At 52.9% G+C, this 20,149-nt stretch overlaps 1 protein-coding gene across 10 annotated transcripts in view; it reads left to right on the top strand.

Annotated features, from left to right (window-relative positions):
• TNRC18 (trinucleotide repeat containing 18) overlaps nucleotides 1–20,149 on the top strand; it is a 176,805-nt gene that overhangs the window by 114,756 nt on the left and 41,900 nt on the right. For all 10 annotated transcript variants that reach the window (XM_075899657.1, XM_075899662.1, XM_075899665.1 and 7 more), the window contains 8 exons: nucleotides 2,769–2,894; nucleotides 4,441–6,225; nucleotides 13,207–13,309; nucleotides 14,032–14,237; nucleotides 14,574–14,720; nucleotides 16,055–16,239; nucleotides 17,258–17,681; nucleotides 18,233–19,180. In XM_075899657.1, coding sequence (XP_075755772.1) covers nucleotides 2,769–2,894; nucleotides 4,441–6,225; nucleotides 13,207–13,309; nucleotides 14,032–14,237; nucleotides 14,574–14,720; nucleotides 16,055–16,239; nucleotides 17,258–17,681; nucleotides 18,233–19,180 — 3,924 coding nt within the window. The remainder of the gene's footprint in view (nucleotides 1–2,768; nucleotides 2,895–4,440; nucleotides 6,226–13,206; nucleotides 13,310–14,031; nucleotides 14,238–14,573; nucleotides 14,721–16,054; nucleotides 16,240–17,257; nucleotides 17,682–18,232; nucleotides 19,181–20,149) is intronic.

Raw genomic sequence — 20,149 nt, 5'->3', positions numbered from 1 at the left:
CTGAGGTGACCCCATAGAGCAGAGCTAGGTTTAAAAAAACTAGCCATTTAGAAACCACTTCAACCCTTGCTTGACCCAGGCTTCCATCACTCGTGCTCACTTGGGCTTTAAAGACAGTTCGGCCCCATCCTCCCCAGCTGCTAAATCCTATTCTTCTCCAGGGTTGCAGCGAGCACTGTTTGACGTCAGGTCTTGGGCTTCCACACTAGCTTCCCCCCCCCCCTTAATTTCATACCATGGCTGGTAGTGGGGGGAGTTCTGGTGACGTTGCCAGTGTGGACAGGCTGCTAGGAAGTCCTGCATGAGTGGAGTTGCATCAAGTGGGAAATCTTCAGGAAAGAGCCTGGATAAGGCCTTTGTGCAGAGATGGCTGTGGGCAATGGAAAAAAACGAAACAGCAAGTCATGGGATGGTGCCCTGCAGGCAGCCCCTTAGAGCAGCTGCTTCTTCAACACATTCTTGGCACCAGAGATTCGTCTCCCCAAATACTAGAATCTGTGTTGTCCCTTCTGCCTCATGCCCACGAAGGCCCGGGCAAACGCCTGGTGGGGGCGGCCAGGTCAGCTGTGTAGCCGAGAGCGTAGCTTGGAGAGTATTTGCTCCCTTGTGTTGATTTGCAGGCTGCAAAATGTCCATGTTCTCATGACTGAGTCTGCTCCGTGTGCAGAACTCCCATGGACTTCGGCTGGTCTCTGCTCACAGCAGTTGTGGAATTGAAACTCAAGCCCGAGGTCAGGAGGGAAATGGGTTTGGGTCTCCTCCCTTTGTTGTAATCATAGGCCCTGCCAGATGGGACACTTTCAGTTCCAGCTAAGTTGGCTGTAATTTGTTCCCAGAGCTGGCTTATTCCTCACCCTCCCCCCCCATGCCTGGTGAGGTACTCGAGAATAAATCTCCTCGTTGCACCAGTGCTCATGAGGTCTACAACTCTCTCCAGCCCATGGAATAAAAAGGCACGTTTTGCTGTCCGCACGTAGTGTGAATGTTCCTGTGTGAACACTTCATGGCTGGCAAAGGGCAAATGTGCCCTGTTTTCATATAATTGTATGCACAGAACTGTAGCAAATCCACCTCCCCTCATCTACCCCCGCTCCGGGATGCAGCAATTGTCTGTGCACCTCAGCCACTTGGAATATCACGGTGACTGCGAGAATAAAGTTCAAGCCATCCTGCTCTGAAAAAAACTCGGGCTGAAGAAAGATCTCCATGAGGAGTGAGCCATATAGAGGTTATAACCAGGGCTTGGGGGTTTTGGTTTTAATCAGTAAAGGCCAGTAAAAATAAATGCAATTGCTGTTCATCCAGTGCGCACCAGAAAAATACCAGAAATCATTATTCACTTTGGGTTGACTTCACCCCTTTCCCAGTTTGGTTTGTTGGCACAGGTCATGTTCCTGATCCCAGACTTGTCTCTGTGCATGTTTACACGGAGCAGGGGGCGAGATTTCTAAAGCACAGTGATGTGTTGCCCATGAATTGTTCTGTGCACACCAGCGGTTTTCAAACTTTTTTTTTTTCCTTGTGACCCCGTTGAAGAAAATTGTTGATGCCCTCGACCCAATGTAATTAGACTAGAGTGCAGGCTCCGAGGTGAGGCTGAGGATGAGAGCTCTGGGTATAGAAGGGGGCTCTGGCTTTGGGGTGAGGTGGGTCGGGGCTGGGGAAGGAGCAGCTTTCCTTGAGTGGGCTCCCAGTCAGTGGTGGAGGGGCGGGGGACCTAAGGCAGCTTGCACCCCATTCTGCACCCCAGAAACAGCCAGCAGCATGTTCCCAACCAATGGAAATGTGGAGTTAGTGCTCATGGCAGGGGCAATGCATGGAGCCCTATGCAATCTATACCCTCCCTCCCCTCCTGGATCCAAGCCTGTTGCAGGCTGCTTCTGGGGGACAGCGTGGTCAGTGGTGCTAGCACAGGCAGGTAGCTGCCTTAGCACCCCCGGTCTCCTGATCTCCCTGATATTCCATGGCCCCCGTACTGGGTCGCACGCCATAGTTTGAAAACCACTGCTTTAACGTACTGCTGTTTGAACCGCTGTGTGTACTGACGAAGACAAAGTCCGCCTTGGATATCTACTGAAAACGTAAAAATTGCTTAAAAAAAAAGCAAGCAAGCAAACTAGTAAGCCCGGAAAACAAGTTGGAACACAAAAATGAAGCCATTCTGAGTCCATCCAGTAGGTCTATCCATATAAAGAGATCATGATTAGTGTCTAAATAATTGGAAATGTTAACTAAGGCATCCAGAGGCTGCTCTGAGCACAGGCTGCCGTTCTTGTCTGTCTCCATTCAGATTCTGGGGTGGCTCTTTGCATGAGCTGTCTTGCGGAGTCTCTCGCTAGTATTGTGGCTACAACTCTGGGGACAGTGGGATTGCTGCTGTGGGCGGGGGTGTGGCAAATGTTGACATGTTGTTGGGTCCCTGTGTCCTGGGGCAACACCTCTTCGCAGGGGGATGGCTAGGGGCAGGTATGCCATGCGATCTGTAGCTGCTGAAGTGCCCTCCTTCAAAGGGGGCTATGAGGGCAGCAGGCAGTGCCCTCTGCTGGGCGGATCTCCATGGTGCACCTGCAGTATGACTCGGACGCTCCATGCCCTGGCAGCTTGGCATGACGCGGCGGGTTGTTGGAGCCGAGTGGCACTGAGTCTAGCAGCTGCTTCTTGTGGGGAGGGGGGGGGGTTGCCAGCCATAACAGTCTGTAGCTCTGTGGGGTTTGTTCCAACACAGGGAGCCGGCTGTTCTGAAACATGTTTCCTCTTCTGTTTTTCAGGCTTCTCCCATCTGCCCAATGGGCTGTACCCGTCGTTCATTCCCCTGAGCCACCTTGAACCTCCCCGCAGTGGTAGCCCCCTCCTGGCCCAGCTGGGGCAGCATAGCATCTTTGAGTCGCAGAAAGGTCAGTCGGCTTGCAGCGGGGTGTTTTGCGCTGGGGGGTGAGGGTGGGTGTTGCTGTCTGTATGAATGGCACGGGGTCGTCCATTATTCCATCCTCGCCTCTCCTTCCCCATCTGGCTTCCCCATGTGCTGACGCCGCTGCAGCCACCCTCCTTCCCGCTCCCTGCATGGGAGCCCAAACTTGGCATCTGTTAACAGAAGGGGTGCTCCCTTGGGAGGGGGTGGCTTTATCAAAGATCACAGCTGCGCTGGGGCTTTGCCATGCTGGTTGCAGTTGGCGCCCTGCCACCAGCGTAGTGGCACCCACGCAAACCACCAGCACCAACGGGTCAAATGCTCTGGGTACAGAACAACCACTGCTGGAAAATGGGGGTCAGCCGCTGAGGTGCAAATCACAGCTTATGGGGACTTCCCTTGTCCGCATGGGTGTCCGGTTGTCAGTGACTCTAACTACAGACCCTTGGTAGCCCTCCAATTTCACCAGTGTGCTCTTCTGTGTCCAGAGACCCCCGTCCAGCAGCCAGACTGTGTCTGCCCTTGGATTGCACTCATCCTTACCCTGCTCCCTAGAAGGGCGAGGCCTTGGCAGGGAACTTAAATACCAAAGTGTGGATGCCTTCAGGGACAAGCCTCTCAGCCTGGCCTCTTGAGTTAACTCTTTGATGCTTGGAGCCGGCCCATCCCTGGATGCTTCATGCTGTTGTATTGAAGGGGTTTCCAGCCAGGGTGACAGTGGAGGAAGGGATGTATGGGAGAGCAGGACGAGGTGGGAGTTGTTCTATTCACAGCTGGTACGATGGGGACGTGAATCTCGCTCCTGGTGGCCACTGCCCTAGACTGTGACCCCTTCCCAGGCTACCTGCTAGCTGTCATACAGTTGCCACTTTGCTCTGGTCCCCAAAGAGTTAAGGGGGTGGTGCTGTTCAATGGTTACAGTACAGCACTGGGCAAGGGAGAGGCATTTCCAGCTGAGCGCAGTCTGGAATTAAAACGCAGAACCCCCCTGCCAGCTGGGTGATGCTCTGTAAAGTGCCTTGAGAAGAATCTTGGCCAATCAAATGATAAGCATGAACCCTTCACGAGTGTAGTTAACCCATCTCGGTCCTGGCAGCAGGTTCCCGGGTTGTTCTGATGGGCTCGTGGTGCCCTCTCCTTGAGAACGAGAGAGGCTGGTGTGTACCTCCCAAAAAGGCACAGGCAGATTCTCTGTTGCATCACTGCTGTGCTGAGGACCTGCCTTTGACAGAGGTGCTGTGGTTGGGGGAGGGGGCGGGATTCTTGGCAAAACCTTCCCCTTCAATCTGATGGTCCCATGTTCTGAGAACACCAGAAGTCCTGGCTCTCTGCTAATATCAAGGACTAAAGGTGGGTGATCTGTCCCGCCCCTTGCTACGATCCCCGAAATGCGTGTCCCACATTGGCGTGGCCCTGTCTTCCCATGTTCATGAGTCACAGCCTAGAGTTTGGGGGCTCCTCATGGCAGCCATCATGGCTGGGAGTCTGCTGTGAAAGAAACCAAGGTAATCCTGTTCCATTTAATTTTGCAGATGGGTTTTACTTCTCTGGCCATGCAGGCCAGTCTACCCTGCACCCCCAAGCTCCCGTCTCGAGGACAGCGGCCAACCACACACCCAGCGCCCTGCTCCGTGAGAAGGACCTCGTGCACCTGCACAAGAGCACCAAGGAGGGTCTGAAAGACACCCCCAACAAGGAGCGGGCCTGCCGGAGCGACCTCTCCCTTCCCTTCCCCAAGAAAGATGGCAGGCCGAAAGAGGAGCCCCGGCCTCGCAGCGTGGTGGATCTCACGCAGGAACCCAGATCCGACGGTGACCGGAAGGGGACTGGCTTGGAGAAGCCGGTGAAGGCAGGGGAGCGGCTGTCCCCATTCCTAGCCGAGCACATGCCAAACCGGGGGGCCAGCAGCGGCGAACCAAAGTCCAAGAATCCGCTGCAGACCTCTTCACTCAACAACTGCAACGGCGGTGGGGACCCCATGCTGAAAATGCTGGGGAGCGAGCAGGACCGCTGTGCCAAGGACCCCAACCGCCATGACGAGAACATGAGGCCTTCTGCTCTTGCCCACTCGGACAGGCTGAAAAGGGGTGACTCCGCCATGACCCTGGGAGGTGCTTTGCACGTCTCCTGCAGCTGCCCCTCCCCGCACCCTTCCCAGCCAGGGAAAATGACTCCCTCCTCCGCCTTCCCACCCCAGTCTGTCCATTCCAGCATGTATACCATCTTCCCGCCGGCCAAGGAGCCCGGGAGGGAGCACAAAGTCGTCGCCCCCACCTTCGTGCCTTCGGTCGAGGCCTACGACGAGAGGAACGGGCCTATCCAGATTGCCTCCCAGGCCCGGGACAACAAAGCGAAGGACAGGGATGTGGGCAAAGTGGGTGTGTTGCAGTCACCCTCAGAGCGGGGTCACTCCGACGCCTCCCGCATACTCTCGTCCCAGGACTTCTCTTGTCACAGCGATGCCAAAAGGATGGAGGCCCTGAGGGAGAAGGGGTCCGTGATCAGGGCCAACTCCATGGCGCTGAAGAGGCAAGTGGCTTCGGAGCCCTTTCTGAATCGGCCTGGGCTGGGATCTCCAGAAAGCAGGGAGTTCCTGGCCACCAAAGACTTCCTGAAGCCGTGCCCGGAGCCAGAACGCCGCACCTGCGAACGAGACCGCTTCCAAAGGGCCGGCTCCAAAGAAGCAGCTAAGGTATATGGCACTTTGGACTCTTCCAGGCAACACCTGGACCACCGGCAGCTGAAGCCGCCCGAGCACAAGTGGAAGCCCTTTGAAATGGGCAACTTTGCCACCACCCAGATGGCCGTGCTGGCCGCTCAGCACCACCAGGTGGAGGAGGAAGTCAAGAAGGCGTACCTCGACCCCAGTGGCCTGCAGAGGTCTTCGGTGGTAGGGTCCCGGGGCACGGCTGACATTCTACACCCCACCTCCCACAGCGAAGGGTCTGCCATGCAGAACCTCATCAAATACAGTGGCAGCTTTGTCAAGGAGACAACGGCTCGGCAAAGCAACGGCAAGAAGAGCCCCTTCGGCGGGCTTGGCAATATGAAACTGGACCCCGCCCAGCTGGGCACCTCCAAGATCCAGCAGCTGCTGTCCCAACAAGCTGGGAAACAGTTGAAGAGAGACCTGGAGAGACCAGAAAGTGCCAAGTCCTTTGGCCGCGAGAGCATTGGGTCTCAGGGCGAGGTGGAGGTCAGGCACCTGCCCGTGGGCATCGCGGTGGCAGTTGCTCGGCAAAAGGACAATAGCGGCAGCAAAGTGGGGTCCAGCCTGGCAGACCGGGATCGCTCCCTCTCCCTGAGCAGCATAAAAGGTAGGATCCTGGGGTGTGTCCAAGAGCTTCGAGCTCCCTCCCAGGGGACTGAACTCTGCCGTGCTGGGGTGTGCCCAGAGGGGAGGGATGTCTGGAGAGCCAAGGCCGATCAGGGTGAGTTCAGCCAGTGTGGTAGCAAAACCTGCCCTCTGTTGGCTGTACCGCAGGAGCAGAGTTTGGTAGCCTCAGTCTGCTTCCCCGTGCACCACAAACCAGGGAGACTCATCAACTTCCCCTTGTGAGCAGCCTCTCCGGGAGGCCAGGGATTGAAGGGGCATGGGAAATCCTGCCCTTTCATACCTCCAAGACCTTAGCAGGCTGAGGTGTTGAGGCAGCTGGCGCTGCAGCTGCCTGAGCTGTTCCCATTCTTGGGATCCCTAGTTCTAGTGAGCCGTACAGGGTGGAACATGCCACTCGCCAGTAATAATGGGTGCATTTCCTACTCATTTTTTTTTAATGTAGGACATGCAAAGGGTTGAAACCAAGTAGGACCAAATTCAGCCCTTGCTCGGGGAAGGGACTACAGTGAATGCAGCTTTTGTCAGCTAAGACCAAACCGCTGCAGTAGCAGAAGCAAGGCAGATGGCACTGAAGTCAAGTAACTGTTCAGCTAGGCTAAGGGTACTCAGGGAGGTTTTGCATATGTAACTTTCCCCGGGCATCAGTTATACAATAGATTCTCTGAAGATTGGGAACTAAATGCACTCATCCGCTGCGCTCTTGGCCCTTTATTTGGTGTTAGTAAAAAGGCATGATAGATGGATCTGCACAGCTTTAAAGCCAGAGTGTTGCAAATATGCCATTCACATCCTCATTTAACTTGTGAAGTGTTATTTTTATACCAGGCTTCTTATGTTCATTTTGTCCTGTGTCCTGGTTGTGGTGTGCCCCCGGATCCCCCCTTCCCCCCCCGAAACACACTCTTTTACTCTAATTGGTTTTAACATGTTTCCTTTTAAATCTAGAACCTGCCTATTTGATTTCCACTGTCTTTAGCCTTTCTACAGTGCAGTGCTCACCAGAACGGGCTGCTGCCTGACTGAGTTTGCACCTTGGGCCTTGTTTTAAATAGATGCAAGGCCTTTAAGAGAGAATCCCTGAAAATTCATACTTGCAATTGTCCAGCTGGCCACTGGAGGCTGCTGTTGTGCAGCACAAATGTGGCTGGGAAGCACACCTGTTGGTCTGTGCCTTGTGAAATAAATCCCAAAGTTGATGTTGGTTAATCATTAGGATCAGTTTGAGTGCCCATGAAAACAAGACAGTTGCTGCTATTGGTTGAGCCAGGGTGGGTGTACAAGCTGCCACCTGCTCCACGGAATGCTCTGTTCTCCCCATGGCAAACCCTGATGAGCTGTTGGCAGTGTTTCTGTTAATCTTTTCCATGTAAGTGCAATTTTTTTCCATCCATGTGTGTAATAAATTTTTTTGTGCACTGAGACGTGCGGATGTGCACCACCAGTAGAAACACAAAACCTAGTGGTGGGTACTCTGCTAATCAGCTGAGAAGCATTGGAATCTCTCCTGAGTGGCTGCACAAGCACCCTGCTTACAGCAGTGGTGGACAACCTGGGGTCTGTGAACCCCCAGTCTTCCCCCCTCCTCCACACTCTTCTTGCACTCACTGGAGTCCCGCACTTCCTATTCTGCTCCTTTCTCTCCCTCCAGCACTTTCAATGCACCACAAATTCCCTGGTTCGCACTTCATCCCTACTCTTCCCTTTCCTTCCCAGAGCTTGAAAGCTGGTCTAGAGTTTTCCTTTGAAATGTTTTGGACAAAAAAGGGCTTTTTCATCGGAACTGACATTTCTCTAGGAAATGTACATTTTCAACAACATTTTTCAGGTTTTTCATCCCCAAACTGAATCGTTGGAGTTGTCAGTCATTAAAAACCAACAAATTTCAGCTAGTCGGGAGGGAATTTTCAGCGAAACAAAATAATCTGAGCCCCATAAAAATTCTCTTGAAAACTTTTTTTTTTTTTTTTTAATTTAAGCGGGGTCTTTTTGTCAAAATCCTTTGCAGGGGGAAAAATGCTTTAGCACCCTACTGATGCCATTTGCTTGGGTTTCCAAAGTCAGGTGACCAAATTGAGAGTGGAACTCACACTCACTGACTTACTCATCTCACCACACGAATTTGAATTAATTTAAATGAAGGCCTGAGGGTTCTTTTTCTTTTTTCGTTTTCAACCCACTGTAGTGAAGCAAGTGCACGTGCCTAAGTAGATCCTTTTTCTTTCAGTTCAGTTTGATTTTTAGTTGTATCTGGTTTTAAAGTAGATTAAGAGACACCTACACAAGCCAAAATCAGAGCAGCTACGGAGGTGAAGAGGTGGCTTGAATCAGTTTAACTAAATCAGTGAAAAACCCAATGTAAGTTAAGCTGATGCAGTGTCTTGCAGAGTAGCCATGACTGCCCTTCCCTGGCTTCCCAAGGATATTGTCGGGTGAGGAAGCTTCGTTTCCAGAATGAATTTATCTTTTTCTGCTTTATCAGTTCCCCAAGATGTGCCTCTGCTTGTACCATCCTGCTCTAAGCCTACACAGGGGATTCGGGGTGCATTTTAGAACAGTGTTGATGCATGCTTGAAACTCATGCTCCCAATTAGAGTAAACATACGCTCAGTCCAGGGAAACAGAATTGGAGTCAATGAATAGAAAAGTCAGAGGGGATAGCGACCTTGAGTTTTCAGGGTAAATAGATTCATGGAGGTTAGGTCCATCAATGACTATTAGCCAGGATGGGTAGGAATGGTGTCTCTAGCCTCGGTTTCTCTGGAGGTGAGTGATAGGGGAGGGATCACATGGGGATTACCTGCTGTGATCCCTCCCTCTGGGCTTCTGATATTGGCCACTGTCAGAAGACAGGATACTGGGCTGAATGGACCTTTGGTCTGACCCAGTGTGGCCGTTCTTATGGTCAGGGTTACACTAAAATCCACTTCCAAAGTGAGGCTACAAATATTGGAATCCGCCCCCTTGCAGCCACTCCCATTGCAGCAAAAACAGATCCAAGGGAGTGCTGACCACAAAGCTTGGGGCTGGCAGGACTTGTGCTGAAAGACGCCTGGGTCGGGGAGGAGGGGCGGAATGGGTCCAAGAGCCTAGCAGGGAGAGAGTTGAGGCTTGGGAGAGCTGAGCCGAGGAGGAAAGCAGCACATGTTGAGAGGCTGAAGTCTCTGTTATAAAGCCAAAATGCCCCTTTGCCAGTGGAACAGGCCCCTGTTCTGATCTTTGTGCCAGCCCCATTAACGCAGCCAAGGCCTGGCCCCCAAGGTCAGTGTGCCGAAGGGGTGCAAGCTGTGGACCTAAGATCATCCGTACTCCTGAGCAGAGGGAGGAAAGCCACAGAGGGAGGAAAGCATGAGGGGATTTGCCGTTAGTGTCTGGGAATTTATGGCAGAGATGCTCGCGGGAGTCCAGTGGTGGACACCTCTGAACCCAGCTGTCAGACTTGGGCACCCTGTCTTCTTGAAACGCCAACTCCCCTGACCTTAACACCGCTCTTCCCTATTCCTCCTTTTGGCACCTCCTCTCTGTCAGCACGCCGCCTCCCCCATCACTGTCTGTGTCAGACCTCACGTCTGGGCCGGCGTGGATTGATTTATTTTTGGCAGTACTGAGGGAGCCCGAGTGAGATAAACACGTTCATTCAGCTTAGCGTTTTAATTCTCCAGAGGGACAGAGATTGATCGCCCTGGCCATCACATCCCTAGCCTAAACCTTTGTCTGGAGGGTCATTTTTCTCTCTGTTAGCAGCCTCCTCCCCAGTAAACCGCTCCACCCCATCCCATTCCCATAGCCCCCTTCAGTCTTTCCACGCTCTCCTCTGGTGTGGCTCGAACCATCCGAAGGCGTCCTAGCCATCACAGGGGGCTGTTTGTTAAGCCATTCAGGCACCCATACCCTCCCAGCCTGCGGTAAATGTAATTTACGGAGCCAAACGAAAAGGCTGCAAACAAAGGTTGAATTCTAACAGGCCTCCGGGTCTGTTGCTAAGTGATGGAATTGGCTTTCATACAGAAAACAAGGCCGTTCTTTTTCTTTCTCTTCCCTCCCTTCCCCTTATGCGCCAAGAGATATTCTACTAATAACATTAGCTTGCTCGCGCTGAGTGGCCAGTGCATGAATGTTTAGACCTTTTAAGAAAGAGAAAGCAGGCTTTAGTTGGCTAATCTGTAGTATTTGGCAAGTAAAATGCAGGTATTTAGTCTTGGGCATTGGTTGCCAAGGAAACAGGCCTAAGCTTTTCCTCTGTGCATAAGTGATTGAATTTTGTATGCGCGCCATGCGTCATGTTCATATAGATGGACAAAATGGGCATTCACGGACAGGGACAATTGCTGGTTTGTACAGAAAAGAGACCGTCCCTTCATGGGAAGGGGAGCAGTGTAATCAAGGAAGAGTTGGCATTGGGGGGGATTGTTTTTTTGTTTTTGTTTTGTTAAATAAAAAGCTCAGCTATAAATAGTGGATCTGAAATAATATAGACCGGGGGAGGAGGGAGAGATGAGCCACGGAGGGAAAATAGCTTGAAAGGTCATTAGCCAAAGTTCTGCCCCAATTTCAGCTGCCAGAGAGACTGCCAGGCCTTGATTAAAATGAAATAAATAAAAAGGGCTCTGAATAGAAGGACTTGGGTGATTGGGCTGTGGGTACGTGTACGTTGGCCGCGTTAGAAGGCTCTTAAAATAGTCCCAGCCCTGAGATCAGCTGGCATTGGAGCATACATCAGTGTTCTGTTGTGCATGAGCAGGGTTTGCTGTACGCTCCCTCTATGCTGCCAGCTAACGTGCTGGAAAAATCCATCTCCTCTCCTCTCTCTTTTCCTCTTGCTCCATCTTCCACGACCATCAGACAGTCCCTTTGGTGCTGCCTGTTTGAATGTGGGGAGGACTGATTGGTCTCCCAGTGTAGCAGGGAGACGCACGAGGGCGTGAAGCAGCGCAGCAGAGAATGCCACTGGAGCGTAACTTTTTACGTGCCAGAGAGAGGATCCGAATGCCGTACCCATCAGCCCGTCGCAGCAGGGCCTGTGCTCTGAAGCTGAGCTCCTGAGAGATTCGACATTGGAGGGAGTCTGTCTCTGTCCTCTGAGAAGTCACTCACAGGGGCACCAGAGAGGATGCTGCTCTCTACCCTGGAACATTAGGCCACTGCCGTAGCCTTTGTCTCATGCCATCCTTTCCCCTCTTAGGGAAACATATGGAAGCCATTAAAACTAGGGAAGGATTGGCTGTCGGGCGCCAGAAACTGGCATCCAGCGTGATCTGCTGGCTCAGGGAAGCAGCAGCCTGTGGAAACGATTATCCATAAAATGTGGTGTCCATCGGGCTTCAAGCTCTGTGCAGACACCAAAGCCCCTTGGTTGAGATGCTGATGCCCCCCTGCAAGTGGGTTGGGGGAAGCAGTTGGGGAGATGTGGTTGCTGTTTTACTGCAGTACTCATCCTGACAGTAAAAGCTGAGGGGTCGGGAGTCTTGACAGCTACAGAGTGCAGACTGTCCAGGTCTGCTGAAATACGCAGCCGAGCCTTCCCATGAAAGGATCCCTGTCAGCAGAGTACTCTTGATGTTGAGAGACACTTCCCAGTGCACCAGGCCCCGCCAGAAGGGAGAGCGAGGGCCTTGGGAAATGGAAAAAGGTGCAATTCTGTGAGGCAGCGCAGCCTGGCGGAAAGCCGCCCCTGTTCTATGGGAGCCAGCTGTTCGGCGTTTGGGCCACCGCTGTAAGCGGGGCTCTGCGAAGGCTGGACCTGCTAAAGGGATCCTGCCCATGTCGCCTCCGGGGAACGAAGAGACGTCATCCTGCTGCCATTGATTTACGGGGAACGGGGCTGGGCTTTGTCAGTCACCCCAAAAAAGTACAAGACAAGGGCAGTAATGAATTGTGTGAGGGCCTGGAAGGGGGTGGGGGTGGGGACAAAGGCTTCAGAAAAAGACGAGGAAAATATAAGGCAACTCAGGTGAGCTAAAAATAGCCTGGGACATGGAATTGCCAGACTGGATCAGCCCCAAGGTTAGGGATGTTAAATAGAGGTTACTACGCTAATTGAGTCGTCAATGGAATTTCCATCGACTACTTGATTAGTCAATAGGGGAGTTAACTCCTGGGGTGGCGCACATTGGGACTGAACAGTCCCAACTCACACTGGCTCTGGGTCTGCTGCGCCTCTGCTTCTTAAATGTAGTAAGTCATCAGGCTCTTACTACATTTAAAAGGCAGAGTTGCAGCAGGGGACCAGGTGTGAGCCAGGACTCCGCTGTCCTGGCTCGTGCCCGGTCCCAGACTGCTGCGGCTTTGCTTTTTAAATGGTATCCCACTGCACCTTTGCCTCCCCTGCCCACCTGCAAAGACAGTACTGGGGGGAACCGGCTTTTATTAGAGGCACGTGAGGGCAGGGGACTGGATTTGATGATCTCTCAAGGTCCCTTCCAGTTCTAGAATTCCATGATTCTAGAGTGGGTGTGCATGTCCATGTGTGTGTATGGCCATAGATTTGTAGACTGTAATGCCAGTATGGCCCATTAGGTTCATCGTCTGTTCACTGTGGTACAGCACAGGCCCAAGAACCTAACCCCAGCACATCTGCTATAGTTCGTGCTATAGACTCTCCATGTAGATAGTGTATCTTGAGTGTGTCTCTGATCAACAGGTACATTTCAGTCCCTGCACCTACTCCGGTCCCCCTAACTCTGTGCTGTCCAACCCATTCTGAAGTTCGCTATAACAAACTACATTCAACCGGCCAAATAGTCATGTGTCTAGGGACTAGCATGTTGGACACTATGGCTCTAGCTGATTTTACTAGCTACTTGGGGGCTTAGAGCTGCATCTCTCTGGAGATCCCAGATGCGGACGGTAGCCCTTGAAATGAAGTTACAGTGGGGAGGGTAGTTGGCCCATCTCAGACTGGAGGAGAGCTGCTTGTGTGTTCAGGGACAGCACCTGTGTTAACTCCTGATGGTTTGTGTCTTAGGGCATGGCCGCTCAGATGACGACTGTGGGGAGGACCGCACCCGCCATCGGGACAGTCACTTCTTGGCAGGGCGTTTGGAGCGAGACCAGGAGAAGCTGCTCCGGTGAGGTTCTGGGTTTTGCTCCTTCAGGCATGGACTAGGCCGACTTGCGAAGCACACGGGGATGCACCTAGCGAATCGTGCTTGAGTGCCTGGCCATGTATCTCTTGAGTGAAGTCTCAGATTTAACCAGCAGAGTGGCAGGCACGTGTGTTTGGGCTGAGCCAGCACTCTGGGATCAGTAGCCTTGCAGCTCTCCCCTGGTTCAGCAGGGCGCATTGGTCTTTAGGACCCCACAGATAAAGACCCGGCCTTGGGAGGATGGAGCGGGGAGCTAGCATGTATTCAAACTTCAGGCATCGTGTATGTGTCCAGAGCTCCCCGAATCTGCACACAAAGTGATCCTTTCACACACCCGTGCAAAATCCAAAAGACACTGGTGCACACCCAAAACTGCTCCAAATGAGAAGCAATGTAGGGAGACACAGCTCTGGGTTGACAGAGGAAAAGGATCAGTGTAGAGAATGCAGGTGGGGCCTGCTATTAACCTTCCTCTTTACTGGAAGGGACCCCAGGGCACTGTATGTGCACCCCTGGCCTCTCTTTGCATCTCTCACCCATACTTTGAGGACTGATTCTTGGGAGTTCCACTTACCTTCCTTCCCCTTCCTCCTCAGTGCGCTGCTTCCTTGCTAGTTGACTTCCTAGTGTGTCTCTTTAGCTGCCCAATACTCTCAGTACTAAGCCTGCCTCTAACTCTTCTGCATTTGCCTCCCAATGAGCAGAGAAAGCAAGGAGCTGGCGGACTTTGCCCGGCTACATCCCTCCAGCTGTACCGCCAACGGTTTGAACTCCAACCTCATGGTGACGGGGGGGCCAACCCTGACTGGCTCGGGGCGCTGGTCTGCCGACCCGGCTTCGCACTTGGCAGCTCACCCATGGCTACCCAGGACTGGCAGCCCTTCCATGTGGCTAGCTGGCCATCCCTACGGTGAGTCTTTCCGGGAGGGGGAGGGTTGCATGAAGCCCTTGACTTGCCCATAAGAATAAAAGAGGAACAAGATTGCTGTGGCGGAGCACGGTGATGAGTGGCAGTTCCCTGATTTCAAGAGGGGTGTTTCTTGGAAAGCCCCCCTCTGAAAATAACCTGCAGTATTGAATGCACCTGTAAGTGCTGTGCTGCTGAGTCCCTGTGGGCAGCTGGACTTTGCAGTGCCCCTTCTCTCTCCCTGTCCCCTCATTTGTCTATGTCCGGTGCATGAGTGTCTGAGGGAGCTCTCGTTGACTGGCTGACTGACCCGAGTGTTGATGGTGATTCTCCTTCTAGGACTCGGCCACCCATCCTTGCATCAAGGCATGACTCCAGGCTTCCCCCCGAGCATGGCGGGTGCTCTCCCTTCAGCCTACCAGTTTGCCAGAGATCCTCAGTCGGGGCAGCTAGTTGTGATCTCCAGTGAGCACTTGCCACACTTCGGTAAGCACACAAAGATGGTTAAGGGCACCTGTCTTGAAGGACACTAACAAAGTTCAGTGGAGACGAACATGGGACCGAGTCTGCCCATGGTAACAGACCTTGAGCGCACACATACAATGCCTAGTTGGAAACACTGGGGCTTAGAGCCTGCGCTACGGGCCCAGAGAGGAGACACCTGTCGGAAGGCACTCCTCTTCTGTTTTCCAGGATAAAATTCTAGGGCAGAGTCTGGGTGTGTTGAGGCGAGGGGGAGGGTGGTGAAGCTGCGTGGTGGTGGTCGTGCATTGATGGATAGTTCTCGCTCTTCATTCTTTGGACCACTGTGTACAAGTTTTGTAGTCCATTTCCTTTCCCAGTCTGACCATCTCCTATCGCTCCGTTCGGGTCCCTTCTGTGTCCCTGCAAGATGGGCCCTGCAGGCTGCTGCAGATCCTTACAGAATAATAGAAATATAGGGCTGGACAGACCTCGGGAGGTCAACTAGTCCATCCCTCCATGCTGAAGCAGGGCCAAATATACATTTCCCCCATCCCTGACAGATGTTTGTCCAGCTTGTTCTTAAAAACCTCCAGTGATGGGGAGATTCCTCAAGGTTCCTTGATGATAGCTTGGGGAAAACACCTGTCTCGGAAGCTGCTGTAGAGCTGAGGAAAGATTTGTCATCAGTATTGCTTCCAAGGAGTTTTAGTTTGGCAGGGAGCTGGCTGGGTAAGGCCTGACAACAGCTTTGAAAACAGCACTGTTGACCTGTCCCATGCTACATGGGAAACACTAGCCGTGTTCTGTAGCTACAGCCAGTCTGGGATTCAGCTGTCTGCTTGTTAAATTATTTCAGCCGTTGCAAATGTGCTATATCAGTTCTTCAGCCATGGCACTGGCATCCTTATCTCTGGTAGAGCCCCGTGAAGCTTGGGGCTTGGCTGTCTGAGACAGTATAGTCGAGGTCGGCTGGGGGCATTCAAGCTAGATGTAAATGCAAGCGGGATGAAGCCTTGGAGCCTTCAAGACTAGGAGGCTCAACTAGGGCACTTCCTTTGTCCTCCGAGTCTGACACAGAGTAGGTTTGTTAGGCTCTCCGGCATGGCCACGCCCCTCTTGTTGGGTGTTGCCTAGATATGGTGAGGTGCAGGAGAGTGTGTGTGTGGTGAGGGGGGAGAGACTTTATTAAAGAGAAGAGTTTCTTACATTTCTGTGTGAACTAACAAATGCACTCCAAGGAGGGAGCACTACATAAATCTACTACGAATATTAAATCCACCTCTGTAGCTGCTCCATGCACTTGGGTTTTGTGTGTTGTAACCACATGGTTGTGATGTCCTTTGTGTCTTCCCTAGCTGAACTGATGGATCGGGCACCCCCACTCTGGCCTGCAATGTACCCTCCCACAAGAAGCACCCTCCAGCACGCTCACCAGCTCCAGCTGCTATCTCATCAGCAGCTGCTTCGGCAGCATGAGCTGTACATCCTGCAGCAGCAAGCTGCCCATGCCATGGAACTCCAGAGGAACGCACAGCTGGTGGTATGTTCTAAGCCCTGGGGCAAGCGGGGGGACCCCCCTTGTTTTAAAGTGGGCCAAGTTCCAAGTCTGTACCTGGGTGGGGTGACCAGGTGCCCCAATTTTATAGTGACAGTTCGGATATTTGGGGCTTTGTCTTATATAGATGCCTATTACCTTCTACCCCGATCCCGATTTTCCACACTTGTCATCTGGTCACCCTATTCCTGGGACAGCATATGTCCGTGACCTGTCTGATTTGTGTGTGTGTCCTCTGCATTCAGAGGGAGAAATTTTCCTTAGTAATTCCCAGGCCCTAAGGAAACCTCAAGTTCTGGGATCATTTGGCATGTTTTAAAGAGCCGAGTTTAGATTTTTAGCATCCCTGAAGATGGAGGTATTTGGATGCAGGGTTTTGGGTTGGGGCCATGTAAGCCAGCAGGTCAGCTCACCTACCAGTACAGCTTCCAGCAGCAACAGAAGTTCAGTTGCCATCTTACAAAATGAGTTGGTGTTGACTCAGCTCTAAACAAATCTTTTCCTTCCTGAAATCTGAGACCCAATATTGCCAATCCCAAGTGCTCAACATCCATGAGGCAGGCCCCAGAAATCATAAGATTGGCTTCTAAATCATGAGACTTTTATAAAAATATGTTTGGGGCCTTTTTGTAATTTGCCTCCTTGATCTTAAACTTTTAAAGGCACATGTTTTCCATGGTCACAAAGTTCATGATCAAAATCAGAAAAGCTGCCTGCAAACACAGAGGCTCTACTACTTGGGCTCTCCTGAAACCTCTTCTAGTTAAAGCATTTACCTCTGCTTGCTGCACGTACCTTCTGCCAGACTTTCCACCTGCCTTTTGCAAAGAACCATTCCTAGGTCCTGGTTCTGCATCTCCATCTCTGACTGCACGGCCCCCTTGCTAGGAAGTCCTGCTTCTGGTCTCGTTGAGTCTTGTAGGACTTTTTTTGCTTTCGGGTTCTATCCTGATGCCCCAGGAAGCATCATCCCCTGATGGCCTTCTCTGTTCCTTCGCAACAGGAGAGGTTAAAAGTAACTGAGCAGCGAGCAGACATGGAAGAGAAGGTTACTAAACGAAGCCTGGACAATGCAAAATCAGGCCTTTCCTCATCTGCGTCAGGGCTGCTGCACCGAAAGCCACCTGTTCTGTCTCCAAGCACCTCCACGTCCTACAGCAAGGCTGTGAGTCCACCTCCCCTGTCTCCCAGGGCCTCACCCGTGTCTGTGCTCAAAGCTGAGGTTATTCAAAAGATGGAGGAGCCACCTACGCAGCCGGCCTACTCTTATCCGGCCACCCCCAGCTCCCACCCTTCCAGCCCACCCCCTGCCTCTCCACCCCCTGCCCCTGCCATCCCTCCAAAAGAAGAGGTGCCTGAAAACGTAGAGAAGAAGGACTTGGATTTGGAAAAAGAAGCTGCCAGTCCCTTCCAAGCGCTGTTCCCAGGTAAGAGAGCCCTGCTTTGGAAGAGTGCCCTTTTCTTTGTGCCTGGCTCCCTTTCGTTCCTTCTCTCCTTGCCTCTTTCCTGCCTCAAACCCTTCCCCAAGAGAAGACCAGGTAGGGCCTTTTTAAAAGGAAGGCGAACATGCAAGGGACCAATCCGCACTTGGCAAGTGTGGCGTTAGCAAGGAGGGTGCGAGACAGCACCGTGGGGAATGCTGGAGCCTTGGTCCTGTATCGTGCGTTCTCTTCTCACCTTGGGAGGGGTTTGTTCCTCAACACTGAAGTCTATTGAGGGATCAGAGTGGAGGAGCCCAGCACTGATAGAATGGAAGATGAAGTCTCCTTTCAACCCAGGGGTGGGTTGGGTGACTCTTTTGGTCTTCCATTGTAGGTGGAGGGTGATGTTCTGGGCAGCTGGGAAGTCCAGTAAGCAGCTGCCACCGAGAAGGGAAGTGGGTTGGTGAGGGGGAAGTTGAGTAAGTAGGAGCCTTCCCGAGGGATGAGCTCCATGGGTGCCAGCCACTGAGAGTCATATTCCTTTGGATCTCTTGCAGAGATTCCACCAGGATATCCATTCCCGTCCCTTCCAGCCTCCTTTGGAAGACATTATCCCTACCTCCTTCAGCCCACCGCGGCCTCTGATGCAGATGGCCTGGCTCCTGATGTCCCGCTGCCTGCAGAAGGGCCGGAGCACATGGAGCTTTCTCCAGAAGTCAAGCCCATCCGCCTGTCTCCATCCAAAATGCTAGAGCCTATTCCGGCTGCGGCAGAAGAGGAGTCCTTGGAAGACCGGGTGAAAACCGAGGTGGAGCTGGACGAAAGCCAGGGAGCCATCTGCGAGGAGGACATGGAGGCTCTGAACACGGGTGCCTCCAGTGCCGCCCCAGGGCAGACTGTGAACAGTTGCGATCTCCTGTTGCACCAAGATGAAGCTCTGAGAGCTTTGGAGCAGGAGCAAGGGGCCCTCCAGAACTGTCAAGACACGTATCCGGTAGCAGCCTGCCCGGCAGAAACAGAGGCTGTGGCGGAAGCTGGGAGTGGGGTGGAAACTTGTTCTGTACATATGGACTATGATGATTCCCTAATGCACCCTGATAGCGAGCAGCCTGGGTTGGACCTGGCACCCCAGAGGGAGGAGCCTTCTCTAGCCATGGAACTGCAGAGCAGCGACTTGCCCCAGGAAGGAGGGTTTCCGAGCCTGCCATCAGAGGAGGGCGGGCAGGAGGCGGAGCTTTCATATGCAGAGGAGGCGATGTCTTGTCAAATCCCAGCTCTGGACATCAAGCTGGAAGACCCACTGGCCGGCATGAATGCCTTAGTGGCTGCCACGGAGCTGCCTCAGGCTTGTTCCTTGTTGACAACCGGCAGTAGCCTAACCCAAGCCCAGGTGGACCTGGAGGTGTCGCCTGTCCTGTCCCTGGAGCACTCCTTCCTGCAGGGGATTACGCTGCTGAGTGAAATAGCAGAGCTGGAACTGGAGAAGAGGAAGCAGGAATTTCAAAGTGAGTTGGGACAGTGTGCTGTCTGCCCTACCCATGCAGAGCTGGGGGACCTGCAAGGGCCCATAATACACAGACTCCCCTCTGGGTAGGGCAATGATGTCTCTGTACTCTCAGCCTTGCTGTGGTGTCATGGCCAGCAACTCTTCAGGGCTCCTGGCATGAGTTTCCTCTATGGCGGCTGCTCTAGACTGAGTTGGGTGAGAGGCTGAGGTTTGGGTGGTTTCTGGGCTGTTCTTCTGTGTCTGCACAGCTACAGTATGGAGACTACATGGTACATAGGTAGATTTGACTTCTGTGGTCCCGACTTCCCTAGTTCAGCAGCATCATGGTCCAGCATCCCTGTGGGCACATCTGGGAAAAAGCCAGGCCCTGTGCTCAGCAATTCCTCCCCCACCCTCCCAGAGTGTGAGACAGGGTGGCTGCAGAGCCCTGCAACCAGTGGCCTCGGTGCACCCCACAGGGCTGCGCTCTAGCCAACACTGCCTCTTCCCCCCCGCCAATACCAGCTCGGTCAATGATGGCCCATCTGCTGCCACCGGAGCAGAGCCTGGCAGCTGGCAGGAACCAGCATCAGCCTCCCTTGGTCTGGCAGATTTCCCCAGTCTGGAGCTGGTCCAGTGTCAGGGTGCTGCACAGTCTGTGTAAGTGAGAGATGCACCTTCCACTTTTATGCTTTCAGTGCTGCCAGGTTAACACCCATTTGGCAGCAGAAAGGCTCCCACAGGTCAACACGACTCTCGTTGCTAATGATTCCTGTGGATCCTGAGAAGGTCTTGTCTCCCAGTAGCTTCCAAGTGGAAGGAAAACTGAATCTCCCAGCAGCCGGAAGAGTTCTAGACCCCTGAGCACAGGTCGTAACAGGCTGGATCTCAGGTGTAGGGCAATGAGGCATCTGTGAAGGCAGAGAAGAGGTAGCTGGTCTTTTTGATGCCTCTGGAAGATGTGCTCTTCCCTTGCTGAATGCTGAAT

This window comes from Pelodiscus sinensis, chromosome 16 (assembly GCF_049634645.1).
Source record: "Pelodiscus sinensis isolate JC-2024 chromosome 16, ASM4963464v1, whole genome shotgun sequence".
Lineage (NCBI taxonomy): Eukaryota > Metazoa > Chordata > Testudines > Trionychidae > Pelodiscus > Pelodiscus sinensis.
This window is presented reverse-complemented; position numbering and strand designations above follow the sequence as displayed.